General features: G+C 38.0%; 1 protein-coding gene across 6 annotated transcripts in view; it reads right to left on the bottom strand.

Moving 5' to 3' along the window:
• The window catches only part of Pcdh9 (protocadherin 9), an 846,200-nt gene extending 826,719 nt beyond the window's left edge, over window positions 1–19,481 (bottom strand). For 4 of the 6 annotated variants that reach the window (XM_040753774.1, XM_040753857.1, XM_005083639.4 and 1 more), the window contains exons 1-2: window positions 18,933–19,481; window positions 14,536–17,706 (exon numbers count right to left, since the gene is read on the bottom strand). In XM_040753774.1, the coding sequence (XP_040609708.1) occupies window positions 14,536–17,571 (3,036 nt within the window). In that variant the 5' untranslated portion in view covers window positions 17,572–17,706; window positions 18,933–19,481. The remainder of the gene's footprint in view (window positions 1–14,535; window positions 17,707–18,932) is intronic. The other 2 variants (XM_013123233.3, XM_013123235.3) reach the window with 1 other exon arrangement.
• Between the last annotated feature and the right edge of the window lie 7,920 nt (window positions 19,482–27,401).

Here is a 27,401-nt window from a genome sequence, read left to right as displayed (position 1 = left end):
AAGTTTTGAGTCCATGTTGGTTGGCATGGAGTTGAATAATTTGAACATGAATCAACTGACCATAGGAAGAAGTTTGTCAGATGGTTGTTGGGTGCCATCAAGATGGCAAGAAGAGATTATCCTTAACTGATTCATAAAAGCTATAATTTAATGCTCAGTGACAAAATACAAAATTGTGGGTCCAAATTTTTAATTTTCAGAAAAGAAACAAGTTTTCATGATGGTAAGTTGAATTCCAGCAACCATGGTATTCAGCACATATGATTGCAACCCAGGTGAGAAAATACTATATAGTAAAAGTTTGGAGGCATAAAAATATAAATATTGAATTTAATAGCCATGTTGGATCATCTTATTTGGCAGTGAGGAGAAGCATAACAGTCAGTTAATTTGTAACATGTAAAACACAAAATCAGTGGTCAGTGTGATCAGCTGTGCAATTGACATACGTCGAATTATTCATAGAAATAGGATATGATAGAGAAGGCTACCCATGTGATTTGTATGCCAACCTCTGTTTAGATGTACCTTTTCATTAATCTTACACTATCCTCTTCCTTGGTTCCAAATTAGTTTACCAAAGTGTCAATATTTTCATATTAATAAAAACTGAAGTAGGTGTTTTTATATGACTGCTCATACCAATTCCATTTATGATATCCAAACTTATTTATATTTCAATTAATGTATTTAATTAACAAGTGTGTTTTACATTTTATTCCTAAGCTCTGCATATTTTAACAGGTTTCAATTTTGTAGTTCATTTAATTATAGCAATTACTTGGTGATAGTTGCCTAAGCAGCCACAGAACAGTTGGAAAGATCCTTTTAGAGTTAGGCACCAGCTTGGTGGTTATCAGAGAAGTCTAATTGCAATTAAAATAGAACATTTGCTGGCAGTGAAGGTTTTTGTTTTTTCAAATACATTTGCACAAGAATGTGCAGGTGGGGATCTATATGTATTGCTTTTCATAAACCAAAGATATTCATTTAAATGCTACTATAAGTTTGGAAAGTCTTACTTACATAAGTGCATGCATCCGCATATAAGCTAGTGCCTGAGAAATGAATGAGCTAAAAATAGCAGTCAGCCTTGTCCAAATGTAAAACCCAGTTGTGACATTTCCTTCTGTGATGACAGATAAACAACTTTTAAGGGGACGAATGTTTTCAACTTTAGAATAAAGCATATATAACGAAGGCCTCCTTAGTTTTAACATGTATGATACTGCATTGATTCCTTGAAATATTGCAATAAATATTCATGAGAAAATGGACTTTCCCAAATGACAACCATCTGGAGGAAAAAGCCAATTAGACCAAACATATATACCAGCCAGAGTTTGACATCTATATTCTATGTCTATGTTTAACGTATATTCTTTCAAGGGTGAAGGCTGAACCCTTCTTCATTGAACTGCTATGACATAAAATAGTCCCTTCAAAGATACTGGTAAAGTGTGAGTCTTCAGTTTTAGAAAATTTGACTTCGGTCACTACTTGAAATTTCCCAGTTATAATTTAGATGCCATGTAACTTTTAATACAGCACATGGGCTGATCTTATTCAGTTAAAAAAATCATGAGGTCTTACAACTATATTTTATGAACACCCTGGCCTCTAGAAGACATGTGGGCTTTTGGGATAAAGCAGCCCATTTCTTTCCAAATTAAGCAAAGAATAAATTTTAACCTAGCATTACTATAATTAGAGTGATATATCTTAGAGTTTTATGGCCCACTTGAAAAATCAGATCTCCTAGGGCAGTTTTGTTTTTTATTAAGAGACTTTGAAAATGTATTTTAGAAAAATGATACCATTTAAAACTGTGATAGTACTCGTTTTTGCATAAAAAATCTGTGATTAAAATCCACTGAAATACGTTAAGCAGAGACAATGCTATGAATTAAAAAAATCTTACAGTCTAACACTACTTTTGAAACATAGTTGAGACTTACTAAATGTGTAACTACAGAATGAATGAAAACCTAAAAGTTTGAGTGTGTGTGTGCTTGTGCCTGTGTGCACATCAGTGGATCAGACAACAGGTCTTTGCCACCAGGATGGTTCATAATCCTGCATCAAATAATGTGGAAAAATCTAAAGGACTATGAGACATAAATCTGAAATAAGTTTTGGCGTGTGTGTGTGTGTGTGTGTGTGTGTGTGTGTGTGTGTGTGTGTGTGAAAATACAATGCAGTTGACTAATCAGGTTAAAAGGTTAAATATTGTTCACTGTCAGATTTACAAGCAGTTAGTATTTAGGAGACAAAAAAAGGGCATTACCATTGGTTGTTGGGAAAACTCAATGAGTCTGTTCCTAGAACAAACTTGTGATCATTATGTGGCATGGAATTTCACCAAGATTTCTGGAATCCTCTCTTAACAGTAAAGAAAGAATGTCATTAACATGGACAACATGAATCTGACCCACTTCACTGTTATTTAGCTATGTTTGGCAAGCACAGGGTTATATGATTCTATATGTAGCATGTATACAGGGCACGGCAGCTATACACTGAAAATACCTACATTAAGAGATGCTGTCATGCTATATTTGAAATAAAACAATGACTCTAATGCTTTGAAGCCCATTTTCCCATTTGCAAGTATCTCTGACATGATTCTCTGAATGTTTCTGTGTTCCTCTATGTGACAGGATTTTGTAGATTTTATTGAACAACTATTATATGACATACTGTAGACCTGAAATAACTCCATCAGTTGTGCAACCTGAAGTAATAACCAAAGGAAATGGAACACACACATTAGTATGAAACATGAAATCATGCTTAAATGCCATGGCTTAGGTGTTTTTATTGAACTTTTACAAAAAAGGTTAATAGTTATTCTTTGTCTTGTTTTAAATTCCATTTTGTGGTTTTGGCTTATAAAAAATTAGGAATAAACCGGTCAAATTCAAAACTGAGTGAATATTTCCTAACAGTCCTGAAATAAGATGTTAAGACAATTATTTTATATCAAAGTCACAGAAAAATCTATTGATATTTGGATATACTAGCTTATTATTTATTTGATTAAGCTAATTAGTTAGAAATCTCCACTGTACTTTGCTTGAAGTTCAAGTCAGCAATTTCATTATGATCTTTTAGTTACTCTAGGAAAAGGAAATTACTTTAGCCCTAGGATATTAAGAAATGGTATCTTTAGGTAAAGTCCTACTATGTTGTATTTTTACATTTTGTCTTCATTAACGTTTATATCATCCACACACCCACAGATTGCAAATTTATCTACTCAGACATCAATAACTTGCTCCTAAGTAAGAATATATTACTTTAAAATAAGAAACAATAGTAAAAAATCTGTTGGATATTATACTCCTATCCCATTTTTGGCAAATTCTAGGAATATGATCCATATATTTCCAGGCATTTAAATTAGGTTGATTACACAGTGGATGCTGTTATTTCAACAGTGATGCTTTCTAGTCTATGGAATAATTGGAAGCATGAACCAGCAGGTTTCAAATGATTCCAGCTGTGTTAAGTACTGACTGCAACAGATTTGCTTTTATATGTTGTTTTGTAATAGGAGTGATACGCAAGGTGAAAATCCCCAAATGGGTGCCTCTCCTATGGGTAATAGACAAAGTCCTATATTAATAACAGATACTAAGAGACACAAAATAATTTTAAATGTGGAAGACAACTGAAAAAAGTAAAATACTGAAAAACAAAACGGGAGGTAATTTCACAGACATAATAATGAGAACTAAGATCAAAGCAAAGAATTTTATGTATTGTATTCTGCTGTTGTTGCAGATCAGCTTCTTACAACTTCTAATAATAAAATTGACGTTAAAATAAAAGAAGATGAATGCACAGTCATATCTACAAAAAATAAAAAGATTAAAATGGAACAATTATAATCAAAATTAAAAGAGCACCTGTCTACCAAGAGACTTGAGTACTTCTATCAGGGCAGATCTCATCTGCTTAAACAAAAGAGGTTGAAGAAAGTTTTAGCCTGTCTGAAGAATGTACTCCCAACTTGGATGATGTTTGCATACTTAACTTCATGATCATATTTTCATATTAATTTTCATATTAAGTATGGGTACATACATGGCACAGACAAGGAAATCAAAGGCCTACATCTACTGTCTAGGTAATGCAATGTGCTATTAATTATCACAACGTTTTCATGTATTAGTTAATCCCAGTTATTTCTGCTACTTCAAATGTCAAATTATTTCCATGGTCTCCAATTTCTTAGCAGGAAAATGAATTAAATAGGTCAAATCATCTCAAAGGCACATCTGAAGTTGGAGCATGTGAGAACCCTCTGAGTTCTATTAGACACTAAATTTATCTTTCTAAAATTAATATAGTAACCAGACACTGCATTAATCACTATTCAATTATTATTTTGTTTCTTTTTACAGAGCGTTTGCTAGATTCTAGTTTACTTTCTGTTTTACCAAAGAGTGCATTAAAAAAAAACTAGCTTGATACCTTTGCTTTTTCTGTTTTCAAAATAAGTATATCTCTCAAATATATGATAACAAAAATTCATTAGTCATTATGTTTTAAAGAAACCTCTCATTGAGTATTCAGTGGAGATGGTGTTATGCTAGCACTAATTCCCAATCTGTTCGAACCTAGACTCTTCAAGGAGAAATATCTTTGAGTGTATTTCTAAAAGAGGGAAAGTGACTTATTCCTATAGACTGGAATCCCAGATTGAATAAAGAGGAGGAAGCCTGCTGAGTACAAGCCTTCATTTCTCTATGCACCATGACTGAGGTTGTAATTTGACTAGCTGCTTTCTGTTTTTCTTCCCCTATCATGGTAGACAGTGCGCTCAAAGTCGGAGCCGATTTAACCTTTTGCTTTCTGCCTTAATTTTATTTGTCCATGTTGTGTTACATCAGTTAAAAGAGAGAAAAAAGAAACTACTATAGATGGCGAGACCTGAAGAGAGGAATACTGATCCTGATTAATGATTTTCATCCTTACATCCTGAATGAGATCCATGATTGAATGGACAGCTCTAGGAGAAGTAAGATGGGAAACACAAATATGTTTAAATAAGGGAAACTGTAAACAGTGAATAAGAATGTTGAAGTCTTTAAATGATTCTTGAGGACAATTAACAAGGGGAAAGAACAACATAAATATAATGTTTAATTATAATATTAGAGAAATCTCTTAGATTGGCTGCTCAGTTCATTCCTCTCACCCCTACTGAAAGTTCATGTAGAGAAATGGAAATGTATGTAAGACAGCTCCTACATACAGAAAATGGCTACAGTTCTCCTTAACTATTATACTGTAAAAAAATGCCTCAATATGGGGACTGTCTGCATTGACATTTGAGAATGAAACCAGGTCTATGTTTTATACCTTACTGATTATTCACATGGGTGTACCTCCGTCAGCTGGAGAGAATGCATAGCCCTGCCAGTAACAGATGGTCTTGAGGGTCACTGCTGCTAGTCCTACCCAGAAGTCGATAACCCTTACCTAAAGCAGAAGTTAATTTACTAAAATAGAGACTTTAGGTGTCAAAACAAATATAATTTGCTGCCACTGCTTTCACAGATTTCACTGTGAAGACTTAGAATGAAATGGGTGAGTTCATATAATTCCAAAATACCCTGAAGATTGTAATTGATTTTATTGTATTGTAAAGTAATTTTCATAATCATTTTAATTGTGTGGGGGCAAACTATGGGCAATTTTCAAATAAACTCTATTCCTTTTTATTCAAGAAATCTGAATCTGTTAGGGCCAAACATTTGTAACCTATGTACCACAGAAGAAAAAAAAGTATTGCTTTTTCCTTGGAAAAGGCATGATTGAGGAAAGGTGAATTTTAACAGTGGAGAATGAAAAATAAACTCGGAATAGAGGAATTGTTTCATTATTCCTAAAAAAGAAAGGCAATATGATGAAGTTCATTTGATATTTCCTAGATATTGTCAAGACATTTACCTCTAAACATCCCCCCTCCCCGTGTGTGTGTGTGTGTGTGTGTGAGTGTGTGTGTGTGTGAGTGTGTGTGTGTGAGTGTGTGTTTGTTTGCACTAACCATGCTTACAGTAATGAGCTCTAAGGAAACAATATGCACCATTTAAAATCTACCGAGAGCCTGAGAAGCTGGATGAACACTAAGTCACACCTATAAGTATCTTCCATCTTCCATTGACTAATAACAAGACTCTGAGCAAAGAAGAGTTGCTGCCACAGGTGTGCTCACAGCTGACGCAGAGGAAAGGCCATTGTGACTCAGGACTTCCAATGTAAAAATTTGTTCAATGACATGAATATATGACCCAGAAGGGCATCAACTCACATCTCAGAGATCACTCCATTTTGTCTCCATTTGTCACTTGCATCATCTACAAAGTTTCCTGCAGAATCCTGCATAGCTGAGTGTTTGAAAGTCCTCAGCATGCAGCTGTTATCACACAGAGGCACAGATTGGTCGTATCCTCAGAATCCAAAAATGCACCAGTATCTTTTTTCCCTCAGAAAAGATCTACTACAGAGCAACTGTCAGCAGAAGACATTTTCCTCCTTGGAAAGATACAGCTTCATTTCACAATGCCGTCTGTTTCCATTTCCTCCTTATTGATGTTTGTTTAATGAGGAAATGTGGGGGGCGCTAAGGATTTCATTCTCTGGCTTGTGATTGTTAGTCTTTTGTTTTCCAAACCAATCATCTCTGATGGACAGAGATAGTCACTGTTCCTATTGTGGGCCACGCACAATTCAAGTTTTTATGGAAGCAAAAAACATGCAGAAGCGTATTTGAACTCATTTATAAATATGCACGGATATTTCTAGCAGTTTACATGTAACGAAGCTATTCTGCAACTTCAACGGTTAAAGAGCAGCCAGACACTTGCTCAACACTATCATGAAGGTAAATATAATGAAAGCCATGCATGCTTGGACTAAGAAACCATGTTACTAACACACACTATTTACAAATGAGGCAGAAAGAAATTTCATAAATAGTTGAGAGATAACTCAAGATATCTAGGTCTTCCATCTGTTTTACATTCAGAATTGAGGTGCTTTCTCAGGAGAGGTGAAGCCGCAAATCACGGCATGAGAGACCTCCAAAGAAACATCAGTAATCCTGCATCATCTCTTCAGAATCAGAAACACTGGATCCAAAAACGTCCATTCCAAAGCACATGTCTGATATTTTCACTCTTTTCAATATATCCAATGTGTCTGTATTTGGATAAAAAATTAAGCAAATCTAATTCCCTAGGCTATAAATCAGTCTAATGTGAAGGGAAACGTGTTAGCTGGATGTATTACAAAGACTTTTCTTCATATTTAATAGGCGCCTGCAATTCCAGCATCATACAAAGCTCTCTACTTTGCAAATCTTTAAAACCCCACTTAATTTTCAGCACTGATTTCCTGCAATCTAAGAGCTTATGAAGGGTTCACTGTGTTCATACAGATCTATGCAAAATGTGCCAGAGCTTCTGTGTCTGTGATGGCATTCATCTGGAGGTGAATCCCAAACTTCTATCACTGGCATGCTTACTTCCGACTAAAATAAATATTCTCAGGATGGAAGCTGAAGATTAGGAAAGTGAGAAAATGAGGAAAAGCACCTAGCAGGAGGAGAAAGATGTTCAGACAGCAGTTCACTAAAAATTCTTCATACCATTCAGGAGAAGCTTAAAGATCCAAAGCCCCTGCCACCCATTACTTCCTCGGTATTCTGAAAGGGATTAGAGAGTTTCTTAATCCACTACTGAGATATTGGAAAAGGCTTGGAACTGGATATTAGCAAAGCTTCGTATTACCAAAACATAAAGATAGTTTGATAGCAAAAGCTGTGAAAAATGTTAAATGAAAGGTATTATACAAGCAAGAAAAACTTGCCAAAAATTGCTATTCTTTCCTATCATCCCAGCTATTATAATTAAAAGCCTACACATATTAAAGTAAATATAATGATGTCCTGTCAGGAATAGTTATGTTCCTTCCATTCCATGTGCTGGAATAATCTGTATAGAATGAATAAGAAGAAACAGTCAGGTGTGCTTTATGATCCTGCCTAGGTTTATATCTTTACTGTTCTCGTAAGTTGCTCCAGGTACATCATTTTCAAGACAATACATGCTTGTGTACTTCAAGCCACTACTGGTGAAGATGATCAGAAAATATTTTCACAGGTCTTACTGGATATACATATAAAAATAGATCTCTATTGAATGCTTATGAGTTCTGACCTCTTTAGAATTACATATTATAGCTGAGAAAACTCTACTAAGTCTGCCACCATTCTTAACTATAGAGGAAACACTGATTATAAGAAAAAAATATAAGTGTGAAAAATTAAAAATTGGATATTTTCATCTGCTTTATTTCAGTCACAGCACGTTACTATTAAAAAAAGATGGTTGTTTAACTCATATAGGAATTTCCAATTTTAATGAATCTTGGCTTATGGAAAAATGGAATACAAGTCTAAAATGTCAGTCATGGTAATGCATCTTTCTGGTTCTACGTTTCTGATGACTGACAGCCCTATAGGATTGTATCAAACAAAGGCGAAAAGGCAAGTGTTACTTTCCAGATGAAATGTTTGACAGACTTAGCAGTTATCTGAACTAACAACTGATGAGATCTTAAACACTGGAGTGTATATATCTCCTCATGTGTATGTGAGGTTATATTTCTACACAATATCTACTTTCATTTCCACAGTGATATATATGCATTTCAGGGATACTCTCTCTTAAAAGTGCTCTATTTCTTAGCGTTGCTACTTAGACAGTCTGACTTCTGTGCCTCCATCAACCTGTTCTTCCTTTCCTGGTTTGCAGTCCCAAATTTTCACTATCAAATCTGAGATGAATCTAAGGACCACAATGTTTAAAAGTTCAGAAAGAATATTATACAGAAAATGAATATAAATCATTAAAATCCACACCCTGTAATTCTTTTTTCCAAATAAGCTAATGTGTGAGAGACTACCTGAATGAATAATATTATTAAGGAGACATTTTATAATTTTATTACACCACATGGAAATACCAGACTTCATGCAGACAGGCTTACAGCTTGAGGATTTTAAGTAGAAACAGTAAACAGTTCACTAGATTTGGCCTTGTTTTTCCTGTTTTGTTCACAAAAACACAAATGCCAAGCTTTTATCTCTAGCTAAGCCAAACCAGAACCATCAAGTAGGGATATGCAGACCAATGCTGTGCAAACACTTAGCCTTCCACAGATGGAACAATACAAGGTTAAGCTTTTGGCACATGATAGAATACAGGCCTCCTCTAACCAAAGAACTTAGAAAATAAAGAATGTGGAGAATAAAAGCAATTTCAGAAACTGCACTAATACAGAAATATAATCTAAATCTATCAATCTCATACCTTAATCTATATAAAATAATGCATTAAAATGCCATTTGCAATACTTAGGGTGTAATTTACAGATTTGATATGTCACAGTGGATTGTGAAGAAATCTCATTCTAAATTTGAGTTCTTTCATTCAATTTCAACTTTCTAATTTAAGGCTTTTAATTTATGATATGCTTATTAAGTACATTATAATTTGCAATTAAATAGAGAGGGTGTTCATATATCAAAATAAAAAGCAATATTGTCACAATTAAAAAAATTCCAAGGTTTTCTCTTTTCCTTTGTGTAATGCTAGAATACGAGTATTCTATACTTTAGGTCAGTGATCTCTCACTGAACTATATCCCTAGAGAGGTGAAGTAATTTTAATGAGTCAATACCTATTCTGTCACAATATGGGCATGAGTAGTAAGAACTATGAGAAAAAAGAAAGCACAGTTTTGGTAGTTATAATTGCATTAAATGTGGAAAATTAGACAGTAGATTATTTCAACTATAGAAACTTCCTGCTTGGTAGTAAATACTCTGTGTGCAATCACACCCTAAGAAGCCTGTTTAATACAATGACTTTTTTGTTTCTATTTTCCTTAAGGTTATTAGAGATGAATGAAACAAAGTATACTGCCCTTCATAGAACTATCAAGTGGGTTGAAAAAAACACCAAAACATTAAATATCCCTGTTAAAAACCCAAGAGAAAACGTAGCCACTGTGAATGATCAACTTATCTTTACCTTAGACGTCTGAATCATTCTCTAAGGGGTTATCTTTTACTTCTTAAATATGAAACTCACATCACAACCAAAGGGAGTTATAAAGGGAGAAGGCATAGCATTAAACATCTCATTCTTGATTTTGAGGTAGGGATAATTCTTTACGATGCGCCTTCCACACAGTCATGACTGCTTATGTATTCTAAAATTCAGTAGTTGGAAAGATTCTGAAAATTTTGCAGGCCTCACATTAGATTCCATTTGCCCCTTTCACTCCCAATTGCATTTTTGTCTTTCTGAATGTTCTAAATATCACTGCTGTGTTATGTGTTCCACATGCCATATAGCACTGCAGTGCTGATCGTGGCGGATTACTCAAAAATGAAAAGTAATCACAAATGTAATATAGTATTGCTAAGTGATTGGGGATTGAAGCAATTCCCTTTGCAACTGTAAAAGCACACACACTCGCTTGAGTACAGCCTGTCTACATATTTTCAATGTATAAATTCTTCAATCTATACATAAATGTGCATTTAAGCAAATACTTTAAAGCATAAAATGTTAAAGTCAGGATGTTTAAACTAGAAAATGAGCATTTCATTTAGAAAATTAAACATGGCTGTTTACCCAGAATGGAACTCTGGTGGAGCTCTTACAGATTGTTTGATTGTGTGAGAAACTTGTCAAATGTAAATAGATCACTGTTCTTTATGTTAACATTTTCATTTATTTCTACCCTCCTGCTGGAGAAAACAAAACACATGGGACCAGGAAAATTAATTCCCCAAATGCTGTCAACCAAGTTGGGAAACAGCAATAAACAGCTTACTCTGAAGCCTCCAGCTATAATAAAACAGCTGTCAATAAATGGGCAGAGTTGAGATGTACAAAAACAGGACTGATGGATATGAGACTATGAAAGGAAAAGGAGAGCAACTTTAGTTCAAATATACTAAGTCTGAATCGCAAAGATTAGAACTTAAAGGAGCAGAATTCATTGTCACATAGGAAACTGTTAGCTGGGTACATTTCCAGGCCTGACCCAGGAGCAATCCACTAGAATTGGTCAAGGTCTATCCCAAATCCTGTTTGAAGAGAGACTGTATTGATTCTGAGATATCCAACCATTCTAAAATTTATATTCTAAACTCTATTATGCCCGTGGAACTTTCCTTATTCTTTGAGACAAAAACAGGAGGAACCTTATTGTGAAGCGACCAGTTGGAACTTAATGTATTGACACCTTTTCAATCTACAGCAGTGAATTTTGCTTTAATCTTTAACTGGTAAATAGTAAAGACACAATCCTTTGCTTAAAACTATGAATTCTCAATCTAGGAACACTGAAGACTCCTTTAAAATTATTAAATGGCAAAGCTGTTATACTGAAATTTTAAAAAGGGCTTAGTAAGATGGAGGCAATAGAGGCATGGAAATTACAATGATCTCATGCATTACTTGTAAACACATGGGAAAATAGCAAGAAAGAATTTGTCAGACAAAACAGGGTCACTGCACCACAGACCAGCTCAGGATGTAGAAACCAGACATTGTACTTGTATACAGACAATGCAAAGTAGTGGTACTTAAATTTGGTAACCTTTTATACAAGATTCTTGCATTTTTCACACTTCTACTAGCACCATGAATTAAAAAAGATTCCTTTTAAAGGCAATCATGCCCACTTTTAAAAAAATCTTCACATAATGTGTATTAGTCTATAAATTTATTTGATAGAATTTGTAGTACTAAAATTTACACTTTCCAAGTTATAAACTACAGAAGCCTAGTTTGTATAAAGGTTACTGGTTGAAACAGAGGAGTTAAACAAGAAAAAAAAAACACCTATTTGTCCTAGTTTAGCAAAAACAACTTAGACAGTTATCATAGAGTTCAGAAGCTATATATGATTTATATCTTTGACTTACAAGAAATAGTCTTTCCCCTAGAATTGCATCTATGTCTTGGTATGCTGCTGTTGCATCTCTACTTATTTCCAACGCTTATTTTCTCAAGTATGATTATAACATTTTTAGTTTTCCTTTTGAAATCCTCGTAAAGGTATAAGCATTATCACTTCAATACTTCTTTATCCTGGGAGTGAATTTATAGCTACTTTTCAACATCAAAATGAGCACAAGAAAGCTACAAGATGCCTCATAGCTCAAGGGTACATCTGGAATGTACTGTAGTTCAGTGAGGGAGCTACTCAGCATCCTGACTGCAAGGTTGTGTCCTATAAACAAATGTCTTTTTGACAAGTGAAGCTTCATCAGAAGATCTTATCAAAACTTTGTTGAAACACATGTAACTAACATTTATGTCGTGTGTCATATTTAAGTTCAATGACTGTAGGGAAAATCAGAAGACATTGGCCAGTACCTCACTATCAGTGATGCCCATGACACTGACAGGAAAGACATGATAATGTTGGGACGCTGGCAGGTAACTCTCTAAGGGAAACCAACTTTTTTATCTCATATGAAAAGTTTAAGTTCACACTAGTTTTTTTTCAAAGAATGATAAAAATCATATCATACCACAAATGCATAGTACACATTTTAATATAGTGAAAACCTAAACTTCTCTTTTCCTTGAAATAGCAACTTTTAATTAAGAGCATTTATAATTCCATCCATTATTTTTCTTACCATAATAAGCTATTTAACAGCTTTTAAAAAACTTTGCTATGTTGAGGTGATTTCCAAATTTTAAAAAGCCACTCTCTTTTCAAATGTTGATAGGGTTCATGTGAAATGAAGCTGAGCATCTGACTTTACTTACATCTAATGAAGATTCTAGTACTTCAAAACTGACCTTGTTATTTTTAGGTCATTGTCTCCTGTGAATTTCAGCTCTAAGCATATGTGTGTCTACAATGCTTTATGTGTTTATTATTTCAAATGAAGATTTTACTTCATAATCATAGGCACTAAGCTTAATGCTGACAGAGAACCTGCGTGAATCACTGGCAAAATCATTTTTATAATGCCTGCTGTCATGAAGCCTCTAAGTCATTACAGAGAAGTTACTGAGTTTAACAGGGGAAACAGTCTCCATAAGACAAACTACTCTACCACAACTTTAGAAAAACAAAACAAAACAACAACAGCAACCATAACCTTCTTGATTTTCCAAAGACTCACCAATGACTAACAAGACACTTCTACAAGTGAATTTTGTTCCACTTGATTTTTCTGATTTCTATGTTCCTAAAGGTTAGCACTGTGGTGAACGGGCCACCAACAGAGGTGGACTCCTAACCACAGACAGAGCTTGGCTTCCAAAATCCTAGAAAGTTGATGTGCTGAGAGCAAGTCACTAAAGAGCAAGCAAATGAACTTAAATGCTAGTTGCTACAGAGGAACTATCATTAAATAAAAGGTATCTTTGGCCATACCACCAGCTTGATCCTCCCCTCCCCCCTCCTCCTAGCTACTGCAGGATTGGCACCTGGCCAGCACAAGGGACATGATACCTTAGTGCCATCTACAGGCTATCATCGACATTCAACTTTAGTGGCAACAGACAAGCACCAAAGAAATAAAGTAGACAGCGCTGCATTTAAATCTTTATTAACAAGGAATTATTAGACCTAAGAAAAACTAATTCTGGATTTGGTTGAAATAGGAGTTTCTCAGCCTCTTAATCCCTCTTCATATGGCATATTTCACAGTTTAAAATGAGCTATGACAGATCACTTATGCATTACTAAGATGAAGAAGTATTTACAATGGATTCCTTCTTTTCTCTGTAAATTAGTAATATTAGAGAGAAAGCATTCCTTTTTTTCATTTTCACATTTGGCCATTATGGACACTGAAAATCTTCCTAAGAACGTCACACTTTGCTATATTACAATAAAATAACTTGAAAGCAAGGATTATACTTCCTATATGGCTTAGATGCAATCAATCAACAACCACGTGCTTCACAGCTGACGTACATGTAATATCCTACTCCCTTTTTCTAAGAGTCTAAAAAAACATTAACCCCTTTAGCAACCACAGCTCCAGTGTAATTGGTGTCAGACCTTCAAACGTCACTTAAACTTGATATCTGAAGGTGACTTTTTAGATCAAAAGGCAATGTGAAAATCTTGAAGCAGGCAATTTGGAAACCCCATGAGCAGAACTTGGCAAATCAGGATGGGTTTCTTCTTGAGCAAACATTATCTTGGGACATTTTGGAATAATTTCCTCTTTTCATCTTTTGCCATTTGAAGGAAACTGGGAGGTTAAATAATTCTCAGAACTCAGAAATTTCAAAGCTGTTCTAAAAACTCTTGACTGAGCCCCAGAGGAATAGAAAAGGGGTCAAGATTTTTTTTCCTCCTTATAACTTAGCTAAAGTTAGACCAAAACAATACACAGCTGGCACATTAATACTGGTTGACTGGGCACTTGTATGCAGTACTTATAGACCAGTAAAAGTGCTCGTTTACCTGTCTGGTGTGTAAGGGGCCCTTTGTCTTGAAGCCTCCTTGGGAGCTGCACTCTGAGGCACTGAAGTGATCTGAACTAGTGGACGAGCGTTTGGAAAGGGTGTCACAGCCCCCAACGAAGGTGTTGTCCAAAGGGAGCTCCTGAATGACATGATGCTTTTTCACGGAAACTGGAGTGTCAGGTTTGAGATGAAAAGCAGGCTGCGGAGAGGCAGATTTGTAGTGCTTGGCCAGGTCAGGGCTGTTCGGCTTGAAGGTTGTTGGAGGTGCGGGGCCCCAGTCAAATCTTCCTATACTTTGTTCCTCCAGTTCAGCAGGCAGGCTTATGGTCCCATTGATAGGTTCGTGAACTGCGTCATCGGGTTTGGATTCTTCGATAGTCACAAAGTTCAAGAGAGAACTCTTGGGCGACTTTCTTTTCTTCCGTTTCTTTTTCTTGTTTTGTTTATTCTCCTGGTTTGGGGACATCCATTCAGCACCTTGCTTGCTCCTCTGAGCTGCTTTGAACCTTGATGCATGGCGACAGCGCACCAGAACAGTGACAAAGATCACAACGATGACCACCATGGCTCCTGCCACGATGGCAATCATGATAGTGAGATAGTCCTCATTTTGATAGGGCTGGCTACTATCTCCTATGTTCCTGTCCAGTGGGGTCTCCATAGTCCTGCGGATCAAGTCATATATATAGGAGGCATTTCCAGCAGTATCATTTACATAAAGAAATACCAGCACGAGAGTGTGCAAAGCCTTAGGGTACCCCAGGTCACTTATGTTGACCACAAGACGGTGCAGGCCCACATCAGTAGGTGCTGGCTTTTCTTCTAGAGTGATGTTGCCTGTTACTGGATCAATCCGAAACAATCCTTTGTTGTTCCCACTCACTATGGTATACTTAAGTTCTGCATTCATTCCAGTGTCAATGTCCACTGCAAAAACTTCTGCAACCACGGAGCCAGGAATGGCTGAGAGCGGCACCAACTTAAATGAAGTGTTGGACGGTGGGGAAATGATAACTGGACTATTATCATTAACATCCATTACATTGATAGTCACTTTTGCAGTAGAGGACCTGGGTGGCTGTCCTCCATCAGTGGCTTTCACATCAAAGGTGTAGGAACTCTGTTGCTCTCGGTCAAAGGAGACATTTGACTTTATGACTCCTGAATAAGGATCCAACACAAAATTTTCATTGTCGTTTAGAATGGAAAGAGTCACGGCTTTATTCTCTCCGGCGTCTTCATCTGTCACTGTGATTACTCCCACAGTACTATACTTTGGCAGATTCTCAGACACAAAAAACTGAAAATGATTATGAGTAAACTTGGGGCTATTGTCGTTCTCATCCAGAACAGTAACTATCACTGCTGCTTGGCTCTGGAGGGGAGGGGTCCCATTGTCCCTGGCAGTTACTGTAAAAATGAATCTCTCTTGTTCCTCCCTGTTAAAGACTCTGGAAGCTGTCAAAACTCCTGTCTTTCTGTCTAGATCAAAGAAGGAGGCATTCGGTCCAAGCTGATAAACAATGTCTGCATTTTTCCCACTGTCTTCATCGGTAGCACTAATAGTTGTTAAGTATAACCCACGTCGGTTGTTTTCAGAAACTGACAGCTCAATTACAGGCTGGTTGAAAATTGGTGGGTTGTCATTTTCATCCTCAAGCTTAACCCTTACCAGGGCAGTCTGATTCAAACTGGGCTTCCCAGAATCAGAGGCAACGATTTTAAAGCTGAATTCTTTGGTGCCCTCATAGTCCAGCAGAGAAGAGGTCTCTAGCAGATACTGGTTGTCATATACTGCCTTCAGATGAAATGGGACCTCTCTTTCAATAAAACAGATCACTTTGCCATTCACATCTGTGTCCTTATCTGAAACTGTAATTAGGGCAATCTTTGTATTGACCGGATCTTTCTCAGATAGATACACTGTGCCATTGATGGGACTTATAATGTATCTGAGGTCTATGTTCGGAGGGTTATCATTTACATCTGTGACATTGATGGTAACTGTGGCTCGGGCAGGAGTGGAGCTGCCATCACTAGCCAGCACTGTCACTTTGTGAATGGCTGTCTCTTCTCTGTCTAAAGACTTCTGAACTGTAATCAGCCCAGTTGTGTTATTTAAAGCAAAGAGTCTTTTGGTTGCAGGGGCGACCTGGGCACCAAAAATGTACCGGATTTCAGCATTGCTGCCTATATCTGCGTCAGTAGCATGGAGCTGAATTACAGAGGTCCCCACAGGAGCATTCTCTGGGATATGCACCTCTACTTGACCCTCTTTAAACACTGGTCTGTTGTCATTCACATCGCTTACTGTGACCTGCAGTATGGCTGTGCTGGATTTCTGTGGAGTGCCTCCATCCTCCACTTTGATTTTCATCACATAGGTATCTTTTTGTTCTCTATCCAAGTTCTGCTGAACAATCAATTGCGGCCACTTTTCTCCCTCCGGAGTTTCCACGATATCCAGTCCAAAAACACTCTGCCCATTTAGCAATTCATAGTGCTGCACCCCATTGAAGCCTGTGTCAGGGTCTGTGGCTGATGGGATTGGAAAGCGGCTGTTGATCAAAGTGTTTTCTGGAATGGAAATATTGATGACAGGAGACGGAAACATGGGGGCATTATCATTGGTATCCTTGACAATGATCTTTATTTTGATCAGCCTGAAAAAGTCATTGGGGAGGATCACCACCTCAAGTTCAAAGAAACACTCATTCTCCTCAGCATAAGAAGCTCCGGCACAGAGTTTCTCTCTGTCTATTCTGTTGGAGGTTGTGAAAATCTCCCCAGTGCTGCTGGACACTTTCACCAGAGGGGCATCCCCAGCTTTAGAAACCAGTCTGTAGACAAGGCTGGCACTGGTCCCCGTGGCAGCATTGATGTGAGAAATGTTCAGGTCCTTTGGTATATTTCCTATGGGCACATTTTCAGGCAATTCCTCTCTAATAGTGTAAATAAGTTCTTGAGCTATTGCCGAATCCAGCCTTAAACAGGCAATCAGAGCAGCCAACAGGTAAAAATCCCTCAGGTCCATGATAATGTATTTATTTTCTTTTCTTGGATTTTAGAGTTTAAAGGTTCCCACTGAGGAATGATGCACGAATTGCAAGAGGCAGTGTGCATGGACTGGAGGAGGCATTACATCTCATCTCTTATTTGGAGACAGCCACTGTCAACACAATTGTACAGACAATATTATTCTTCAGTAAATGAAAACACAGTTACAAAACATTGAACCACATTCTCACTGCATATTAGTAAACATGGCAGTTTGCTCTCCACATTTCACAACTTAACTCTGTGGCCAAAAATACTGACTATCCCTTGCTTGTTGCATTTTCCAAGAGAAAATGAAATTCATCTACTTTTGAATTAAGGACAGCAGCTATTTTTACCTGGATTTCCCGCACACTGTTTTTGTTTTTATTTTCAGAACACTATTTAATTCAAAGCAAGTATTCTTGCTCTGCTCTTCCCCTCCCCCTGCTGTACCCATCACCCCGTCTTGAGCCCACCCCCCCAGTTGTTTGAGATGAAGTGAAAACCCCCAAGTATTTAGCTATGATTGCTGCTAACTGCTTTGTCACATGTTAGATATGATGTGTTTTCTTCTCTGTCACACTGAGTCATCTCTCCCTCTCAAAAGACAGCTTTTCCATCCTCCCAGTTCCTCAACTGTCTTCTCATCCATCCTTACTGGGAAATGAGCATCCGGACATGCTGCAGCAGCAGCAGTAGCAGTAGTCACTGGCCACTACGTATTCCTATTGCCTCAAAGCACAAAACCTAGACTTGATGTTTCTTACTCGGAGCCTGCTCTCCTTTCTCCAGGTTTCCACATTGCCCCCGTCGAGATAAATAAACACACGGAAACTTTTAAAAAAACCTATGATAATAGACAATTGCTTGTCACAGAGGTGAACCAGTGTGCTGGGTTGGAAGTGAGACACAGCCAACATTCCTATATAACACCACAATATTTTTTTTTTCTACTGAGCACACAAGAGGGGGAAAAATGCAGTTTCTTAATCCGGTGTCTCATTATAATATTAGTAACATTTGCTACACATAAATACCGCAACCCGGTAACACACGTAGAAGAACTTCCGCTGAGATGCCCCTCTAAGTGCAGTTTAAATGCGTACAAGGCTCCAGGCAGCTACCCACTGGAGTAAGACTGGTCAGTTCCCAGGCTCTAATCTTATCTGCATTGGGCTGCACAGTAGCTGATGCCCGCGATTAGTTCCAGCAGAGTGGTGCAGGTGGGGTTGCAGATACAACCCAGTAGGTGAGCTCTGCCCCAGCCGGCTACCCAATTACAAACACCCCTCGTCTACACCGAGGGCATAACTAAACACGGCATTTCCAATTGTGCATGCGAAACTTTACACTTACGTTAGTTGCCTCAACCTTTCCCCTTTCCCGGTAGGCTGCAGTTAAGACGGATTTGTTCCAAGACATAGAAAGCCATGCATCTGGTAGCACCAGTTTGGGGAGAATTCAGAAGCAGCAAAACGTTTCCTCCTTGTAAAATGTGTGCCTTCGGGCTGGCAAATTAGCAACTCCCGAGAACAAATTCACAGATTTGTCGTTAGTCATTCTCGCCACATTTCCTCGCTACAGCTATTACCCACTGGGTCTGGGCTCTTCTGGTATTTAACGCACACGGCATCCAGTGGCACTTCTTCAGCTCGGGAGTATATCCCACAGCAACCAGCCTCCCATTTGCATCCGATGGCAATACTGCTCAAGTCTCTAACTTCTGGTAGGAAACGTCAGAGTTGGGTGATGCTGATTTTTCTGGCTGTTGTCCCGGGGTGCCAATTGCCCGACAAATTCTTAATCCGTGAGCTCTTTCGCGCTTCGGAGACTGAGGCTCTCCTTCCCACCTCGCGTACTCTCTTCTTTCCCTTCTCTTCTGCCCCCCTTGCCTTCTCCCTCTCCTCTCTCTGCTCTCTCTGAACTGAATTTCTTGATATAACTCTCAATAAGCCCAGAGGGAGGGCGTGACGGATGAAGCCCCGCCCCGGGGTCCTGATTGGTCAGCATCTTGCAGTGCGGGAGGCTGCAGAGGCTGAGGGAGGGGGCGCGGAACAAGGCGCTGACTGTCTCCAGCCTCCCCTCCCCAACGTCCCTCGGCAGCCTGGAAAACCTGGAGAAGCGAAGCGGGTCCCGGGAGAGCTGGCTTCCAGGACGCTCACTGAGCATGCCCGGCAGGGGCGAGCACCCGGGGAGGCTCTAGAGCTGTCTGGCTCTAACCGAGCTTGTAGCAGCGGAGCTAGGGGGATGCGGTTGCACCCGCTCGGAACCCGGAAACCTGGATTCTCGCCGCGGGGTGATGAGGGTCGCCGAGGTCGCTCAGCAGAGACGGCTGAGACTCGAAGCCACCCCTCAGTGAGAAATTCTGGCCAACAAATTCTGGAGCGTATTAAACCATTAAAACGACTCTGTTCCCGGTGCTGCAAATTGAGGCATTTGCTGGCAGGGACTTGTGAAGGAAGGGCGAAGAGGGCGGAGAGCTAAAGATAGGGCAGTAGGTACTTGAGTCTCGGTGGAAATGGAAAGAAAATTAATCTGGGCATTTACTGCGCGCCGGGTCACTGAAACAGGCCGGGGAAAATGAACGTTGCTTCTGGGGTCCCGGAACACAGCCATGGCCACTGCCCGGGACGAGAAGTCTCCTTTCCCAGGAGCTGCTGCGCCCGATCCTAGCCGCCTCTGCCCTCCTGCTTTTGCCTCACAGAGAACCCTGAGAGTATAGCTCGCCAGAATGGAGGCTACAACCCAGCCTGCTCCCAGCTCACCTAACTGCGAACTTTGCTTCAGACGGGCTGGAAGGAATTCCCAGCAGCTGTTAGCCGAGCTGCAAAAGGCTCCTTGAATCTCTGCACTTTCTGCGGGATCCACTTCCCGGCCAGGCATGTCTCTGACCCCAGCTTTGTAGCACAGCTTTACAAGTCTGTTTCTCATTTTCTTACCAGGGCTGGATGGGCTACTTCAGAAAGGGTCAGCCTAAATCCTGTACTAGTGCCCCTAAAGCCTTGTCAGGGTTTGCCTCACTCATCTTTGAAATCCAGTAACTTAGGAAGGTTTGTGTAATTGGCTGCACCTATGCCGGACAGGTGTCTGAGTAAAGTTAGAAATAAAACCCCATTAATTTTCAACAACAACATTTTTTTTCTCTGAATGGTCTATAAAGGTTATCCGAGGAAGCCTTAATGCATGGTTGACTTTTGCTAACTTAGAGAAAAATAAAGGGCGTTTATTTTAAACCTTGTGTTTCTTACACTGCAGTAGAATGTAATGGTATTAAAAGCTTTTTAATTCCGGGGTATCTTTTCTTGTGGCTGAAACTTCTTTCTTTGTAAACATAGGCATGTATTTTTTACATAGCTAAGTTAAAAGTAAAACAAATCACTAATCAAGACTTCCAAAGTGCATAGTGTATAAGTAATCTGACTTTTAGCTGCCTTGTTTGACATCATGAGTTCCTGATGTGAAAATTTAATCCCTGTTTTCTATAAAACCTTTTCACTCAGGTGCATAGTGGGAGTAAAAGTGCGGTGTATAAAAGTTCACCATGAAATTGCTCAACCCCTTGAGAAGTAAAGCATTTTTCTTATAGGCAATAGGTTAATGGTGTTTGCATAGTTAAAAAGTATTAAGTTATCATTTTTATCTTATTAGAATGTGCAAATTTAACGAAAAGGGAATCCCTAAGGCTTCAAATGTCAACAAAAACAACCTTCATACAACAATGCTAGTGAATTACAGGTTGATTCTTTTTATTATACCGCCGTGAATGATCATTTGTCATTCACAAAATTAAAGCTAATGCATCGTTCTCATGCTTGCGTATTTTCTGTGCTGAACTCTTCTGGTCCAGTCACAATAAACAACAGCACAGCCACTTTCCAGTTGATTTCCTGAGCAATGCAATTATATTTTAATCATACCACAGTCATTTCAAAGTCAGGTAGTGGAGCCCATAGCTTAATAATAATTATTTAACCTCATTGTTAAGCAGTCATATGACTCTCTGGGTAGAGATAGCTTTACTAGCTGGCGAAGGCCATTATATACCCCATGCTTGAAAATGAGATCTCAATGTGAATCAGGATGAAGGCTAGGGAAGAGGAAACAAATCGCAGCTTGAGAAGCATGTCCACAAGATTTCAATTAATAAAATCCTCAGGCCCAAGACCCAGAACGAGGCATGTGCACACTCTCTACAGAGGAGACCAACTAAGAGACAGAAATGGAGCTCTTGTTTTAGACATTATCTTCTGTTTATTTGTGATATCTAAATGCAGGTATTCCTAACCCATATAATTCCTTAACCTCTTAACTTTAGAGTGTGCAAGCTTACTTTATCCTATTTCAGCTGATAAACTCTACGATGAGAAATATTATTTTGTCAATAGTCCTCGAAGAAAAGTGTACATTACATACTCCTTTGCCATTTAACTTGAAGTTTCTGCCTCAAGCACAGCATAATTTGTTATACAATTTCAAATACACTATACTATTTAAAATATAACTACATAAATATGAATTGGGAGACTATTGTTCATTTTACTGTGAAAAATACCTGTTGTTTTAGGCTGTACTTAATTGTATATTTGGGTGTATTTAAAAACATTACATAGCCACGTAGTTAACTTGTTGTGTGTAAATAATCCATTGTATATATGTATGTGTTTTTCCAACTAGACTGCTTTAACTAATTATCACTCATAACAATGCATATTTTCACAGCCAGGAAACATGATGCTCTTACCCTGACTACCTGATTAGTACTTCAAGAACTATACCATATGGGCAACAATAAAGAGCCACACTGTTCTCTCCTGGCTATCTAGGTCATGGGACACTTACACATCTAAGTCACCTATGGTCAGTTAACTAGAGACTAAAATGCCTTCGTCTGCATAGAAACCGATGTGGAGTTAATGCGATTGTTTCACATCCCACAAGTTTAGCATCATTCTATTTATATATTAAACAATAATTTTCATGCAATGACACATAATAACCTGAATTATTAAGCAGTTCAGTTTAATTGGATTCTCGTGTATGACTTTCTAGTTATCGCGCAGCATTTTTAAAATTACATTTCACACAAAGATTATAAAGGCATTCCCTGTGAGTTACATTTTATATAAGAGACACAGGCTGTGATGTTGAGAGTTCTCAGATGCCCTCCTCGAGGATTTCAAGACCTTAGGAGCAAGGCTTGTACGTTCCACTCAAAGTTAAAAGTAAAATAAAAATGTTTATGTGCTCTGTATTTATGTGGCTCTATACAGTGCCATATTGGCACTGTATCTAACAGACAGTGACTCCATCACAGGGCTCCGATGTCACAGCAGTGTCACTGTACCCATTTCAGAAAAGGACTAGGCTATTGCACTGTGTTTCTGGGGGAGGTATGTGTTAAAGATGTTAAGGGTTATGTGTATCACCACTCTTGAGAAAATGACAATGTAGGATTTTAACACCACAGGAAGAAATTAGCACCTTCCAAAGCCTGTGCAAACTGAAGAAGTGTAATGCACTCCTGCATGATTCCTTTGCTCCCTTAGTCATCATCAGCTCCCCCTTTCCAGGCCTTTCTTCTGCTTTTCTCATTCTTTTCTGCTTTCTTAAAGGCAACCTAATGTAGGTAATCAAATCGTCATGGAGCCCTGGTGACATCTCTCATTCTTTCTGAATGACTGATCTAAATTTAAAACAGTTTGCTGTGTTTTCATGAGTGACACGGATTATAAGAATCAGATCAGTGCCTTGAACATTATTCCAAGTAAACCGACACTTTCCAGAACCTCTATTCTATCATGGTCACTACACAAATTTAGAAGCATATGGAGCTCCCAGATTTTCCCGTGGCTTTCAGAAGATTTTAACTATGTATAGACAATTCTTTTGTAGTACATGTTTTCATCAGTGTGACTGCAGCAGCCAGTGCTTATGTAGGAAAGGTATAGTTTTTTTTAAATGATAAAGTAGCTATGTAATATTTCAATTTAAATAATTTCATTAAGCCTGTGTAACTGTAAGCAAAATACAGAATTTTTTCCTGATTCTGTATTGTAAAGGTAGACTAAAATTTGTTAGATTAAAATATGGAGTGTTATCTGTTCAGTTCACATGTTGACAATTATAATGTATACTGATGAGAACAACTGTGCATGTTGCTTGCAAGAAACTTTATCGATACATAACAACAGAGATGTTAGTACACATTGCAAGTACAACTACATTTGCAAAAATGCAATTAGGAAAAATAATCTATTAATTTTTTAATGGTACTATGTTTTAACTTTATGTTTCCATTAAAGCATATATTGTTGAAAATAAAATTTCATTTTAACTGGGGCAAAAATCTTGGGTAGTTTCACTGTCCATTTCCCTCCTTTCTTATTCTTTTAATGTTTTCAGGGTTTATTTTAAAACCTCTACTCACATGACTTCCCTTTCGAGGCCCAGTTCGTTACATAAGATGCACATAAATAGACTTACTCATGTAGAGCAAGGCGGATAAGCCTAGCTTTCCTCTCAGAGTTTCTCAGAACCTCATTTCAAGCAGGGTCCTATTCTAATTCCATCCAGGTGAATCAGGAAAAGCTTGCATTTTGTTGACTGTTGCAGTCTTGGCTTATTTCTTCCTCACAGTGCAGCAGTGTAATGGAGATGGATCTTCCCCTGTCTTCAGCAAACACTGTTGCATTTTTCCCTGGGATTTGAGTCAGAAACGTTCTGCTTATGTAAAACCATGTTTCTTCATGTAGTTATATGCCCTTAAATATTTTAAGATAAAAACCTTATCCTGTTCAGACATTGTAAATCCTGCCTATGATTCCAGAATCTGGAGTCTGAGACCAGAAGATTGCTGCAAGCTCAAGGACACCCTGGCTGCATAATGAGTTCCAGGTCAGATAGGGTTACAGTTAATATGACATCTTGTCAAGGCAGACAGAAAGACAGGCAAGCAGACAAATGGGAGGGAGGGAGGGAGGGAGAGACGGAGGGAGGAAGGAAGGGAAGGATGGAGGAAAGGAAGGAAGGGAGGAAGAAAAAAAGAAATTTCACTCTGTAGAATATACTGTTAATCGCCTCTCAGAGGTTTTTAACCGTACAATGCTATGTCATTCACCGATGTATGAACTTCTTGTGTGCAGGACACTGATAGGTGAAATACGGTGAAGGATTAGAAGGACTCAGTGGAATTTCTTGGCTTTCAGAGACAGGGGTTATCTTTGAGCAGGCAAGTTATTGAAGAGCTGGCCCATTGATGGAGTGGCTGTGACATTCTCAGGCAGTACATGTGAGTAACCAAAATAAATAATGGTTCAAAGCGAAACGTAACACACAATATATTCATTTAAAATACTTTAGGAAATACACTTCATAAGGCAGCCTATTTAAGAATGTTTTCTTGGGCACTATCTTTGTAAATATAAAATGATCATGTACTCCAAGGAATTTTTTGAAGGAACGTAAATGTTTATGTTTCAAAACTATTCAGACACCATCTCAGCAATCATTTAGTGCCTGTGTTTGACACCTACAGTTTCATGGCAAATCTCTTTATTTAATTTACTTAGCTTGCAGTTGCATAAATGAAGGTAATTTTAATGGCTATGGTAAAAGGGTGGTAGTGTTAATATCAAATACTCTTTGTTCCTTATCATCAAAGAAATGACACTTTAGAATTTTACAAGAAAAGCGACAGCAACAACACATAATAATAATGATAATAATAATGATGATGATGATGATGATGATGCCCCAATAGATATAGAAATATTTTAGGTAAATACTTAATTATTAGAAAAAAACACAAATTGGAGAGTAATGTGATATGATTAAAGAACATACCAGGGGACAATTTTGTGTCAATATAATTATTTGACTTGAATTATATTTTAGAAAGTGTACTACATAAAGAAGTACCTAATAAAAATTGAAACCTATCTGTGAGCTCAGGGCCAGCTTGATCTATGTTGTGCATTCCAGGACAACTAGCACTATAAAGAGATACTATGTCAAACATGGACACACACACACACACACACACACACACACACACACACACACACACACACAGACACTTCAAGCCTAATTCATCTGTGTCCTCTTATGAGCTAATTTTTTAACAGCTTAGGCTTCTACCCTAAATCTCTCTGCTTTGTTAACAGAAACAGCATTTGTTTTACATTTTACAGTTTTCCTTTTTGACTTATTTTTACTTATTTATTCAATTAATTATTTCAGTGGAGTAGCATCTTCCTCCAAATCCCAAGGTTTCCTGTCCTCAAATTCAATGTTCTCCTGAAATTATCTCTTCACTGCTAGAATTTAAATGTTCACTCTTTATCTTGTTTTAATGTTCACCACTGATTTCTTTACACACAATCACATGTGGAAACATGTATACATATAACCTTGATACATGTATACAACCGTGATATGCATATAAAAATAAATATGTATATATAAGTGTATTAGCAACCTAGTGTGTTTTGAGACTTAATATTGGCAAAATTGTTCATTGAGTTTACTATTTCATACATACCAATAAGTTAAATTTGGTTTCTTTATAAGGTAAGGGACATTTTGAGTTACTTAGTATCTTCTCATTTTTTGTTGACATTGTAACCAAGTATCTGACAAAAAGCCACTAAAGAGAGGCCAGATCTGCTTTGGATCACAGGCAGGGCATAGTTGCTCTTACAGTAAGGGAGGCAGAGCAGTGCAACCATGGCCTAACTGGCAGTAGAAAGCTACTTGCACCTGCCTTGCATCAGGAATCAGAGAATGAAGATTTGGGCTCCTCTGACCCACCCTTTCTCACATTTACTCCACCTGTGCTCAACATCACTGCTCACCCAGTCTAGACGGGCAAGCATTGCTTCAATATTAATGTTGTACAGCTTGTATCTTCCTTGGTGAGATTAGATCTCTAGAGCTAACTTCTAATTTTACCTTGAGCTGAGAGTGAGGACCAGGTCTAGGCAGGGTCAGGTACCCCTCTGAAGAAGGCAGAATTCTTAGAACAGAACGGTGAACATCAGCACCTGCCGTGCCCATCAAGGAAGCTATGTCTTTGGAGTACATGGCAAGTTTTAACACCAGTAGAAAGTTTTAGGCAATTTCTGGAGATTGTGAGAGTTCCTATATGTTTGAAAATGTCATGATCCCCAGCCTACCTATATGCTTACGAACAAAGCAGGTATCTTCAAATAACATAGACCTACCCACCATATGACATAAAGAACCAATGAAGTCCTCCCATAAGTCTATTTGCATTTATACAAATACTAAACTAAAGATGGACCAATGATCACATTCTTCAAGACAGCTGGGTCTGTACGAAATAATCCAGGATCCAACTAATTGCACTGTGAACAGTAAGTGGTGTATATGCAGGAGGGATTTCATTTTTTAAAATTAGGTTGCCAATGGGTGGTTGATGGAGAAAGAACAAGAAACAGGAAGCTGATTCGAAGAAGGAATCATAATCACCATGGTTACGTACCTGGCTCCCATTCACCATGGCACAATAATACTCTGCCTCAGTTTCTCTAAAGCTCCTGTGTACCTTTTGATCATAAATATTGCTTTTTACAGTCCTAACCTCCTTAAGACATAACCCCAGACATTGGAAAAATTAACTTGACTCTATCCTGATTCATTGACAAAAGACTAAAGAAAACAAACTGTGCTAACCTAATTTCTATGTTTGTAATTTTAAAGGAAATAAATCTACAATTAAAATGCTTATTTTAATGCTTTTCAACTAAAAGCAGTTCACACCTTTGGGAACACTTGACTGATGGGAGAAGTTTTGGTGGAAGAAGT

This window comes from Mesocricetus auratus, unplaced genomic scaffold (genome assembly GCF_017639785.1).
Source record: "Mesocricetus auratus isolate SY011 unplaced genomic scaffold, BCM_Maur_2.0 Super-Scaffold_2245, whole genome shotgun sequence".
NCBI classification, from domain to species: domain Eukaryota; kingdom Metazoa; phylum Chordata; class Mammalia; order Rodentia; family Cricetidae; genus Mesocricetus; species Mesocricetus auratus.
Note: the sequence above shows the minus strand (reverse complement) of the source record. Positions and strands in the feature narration are given on the sequence as shown.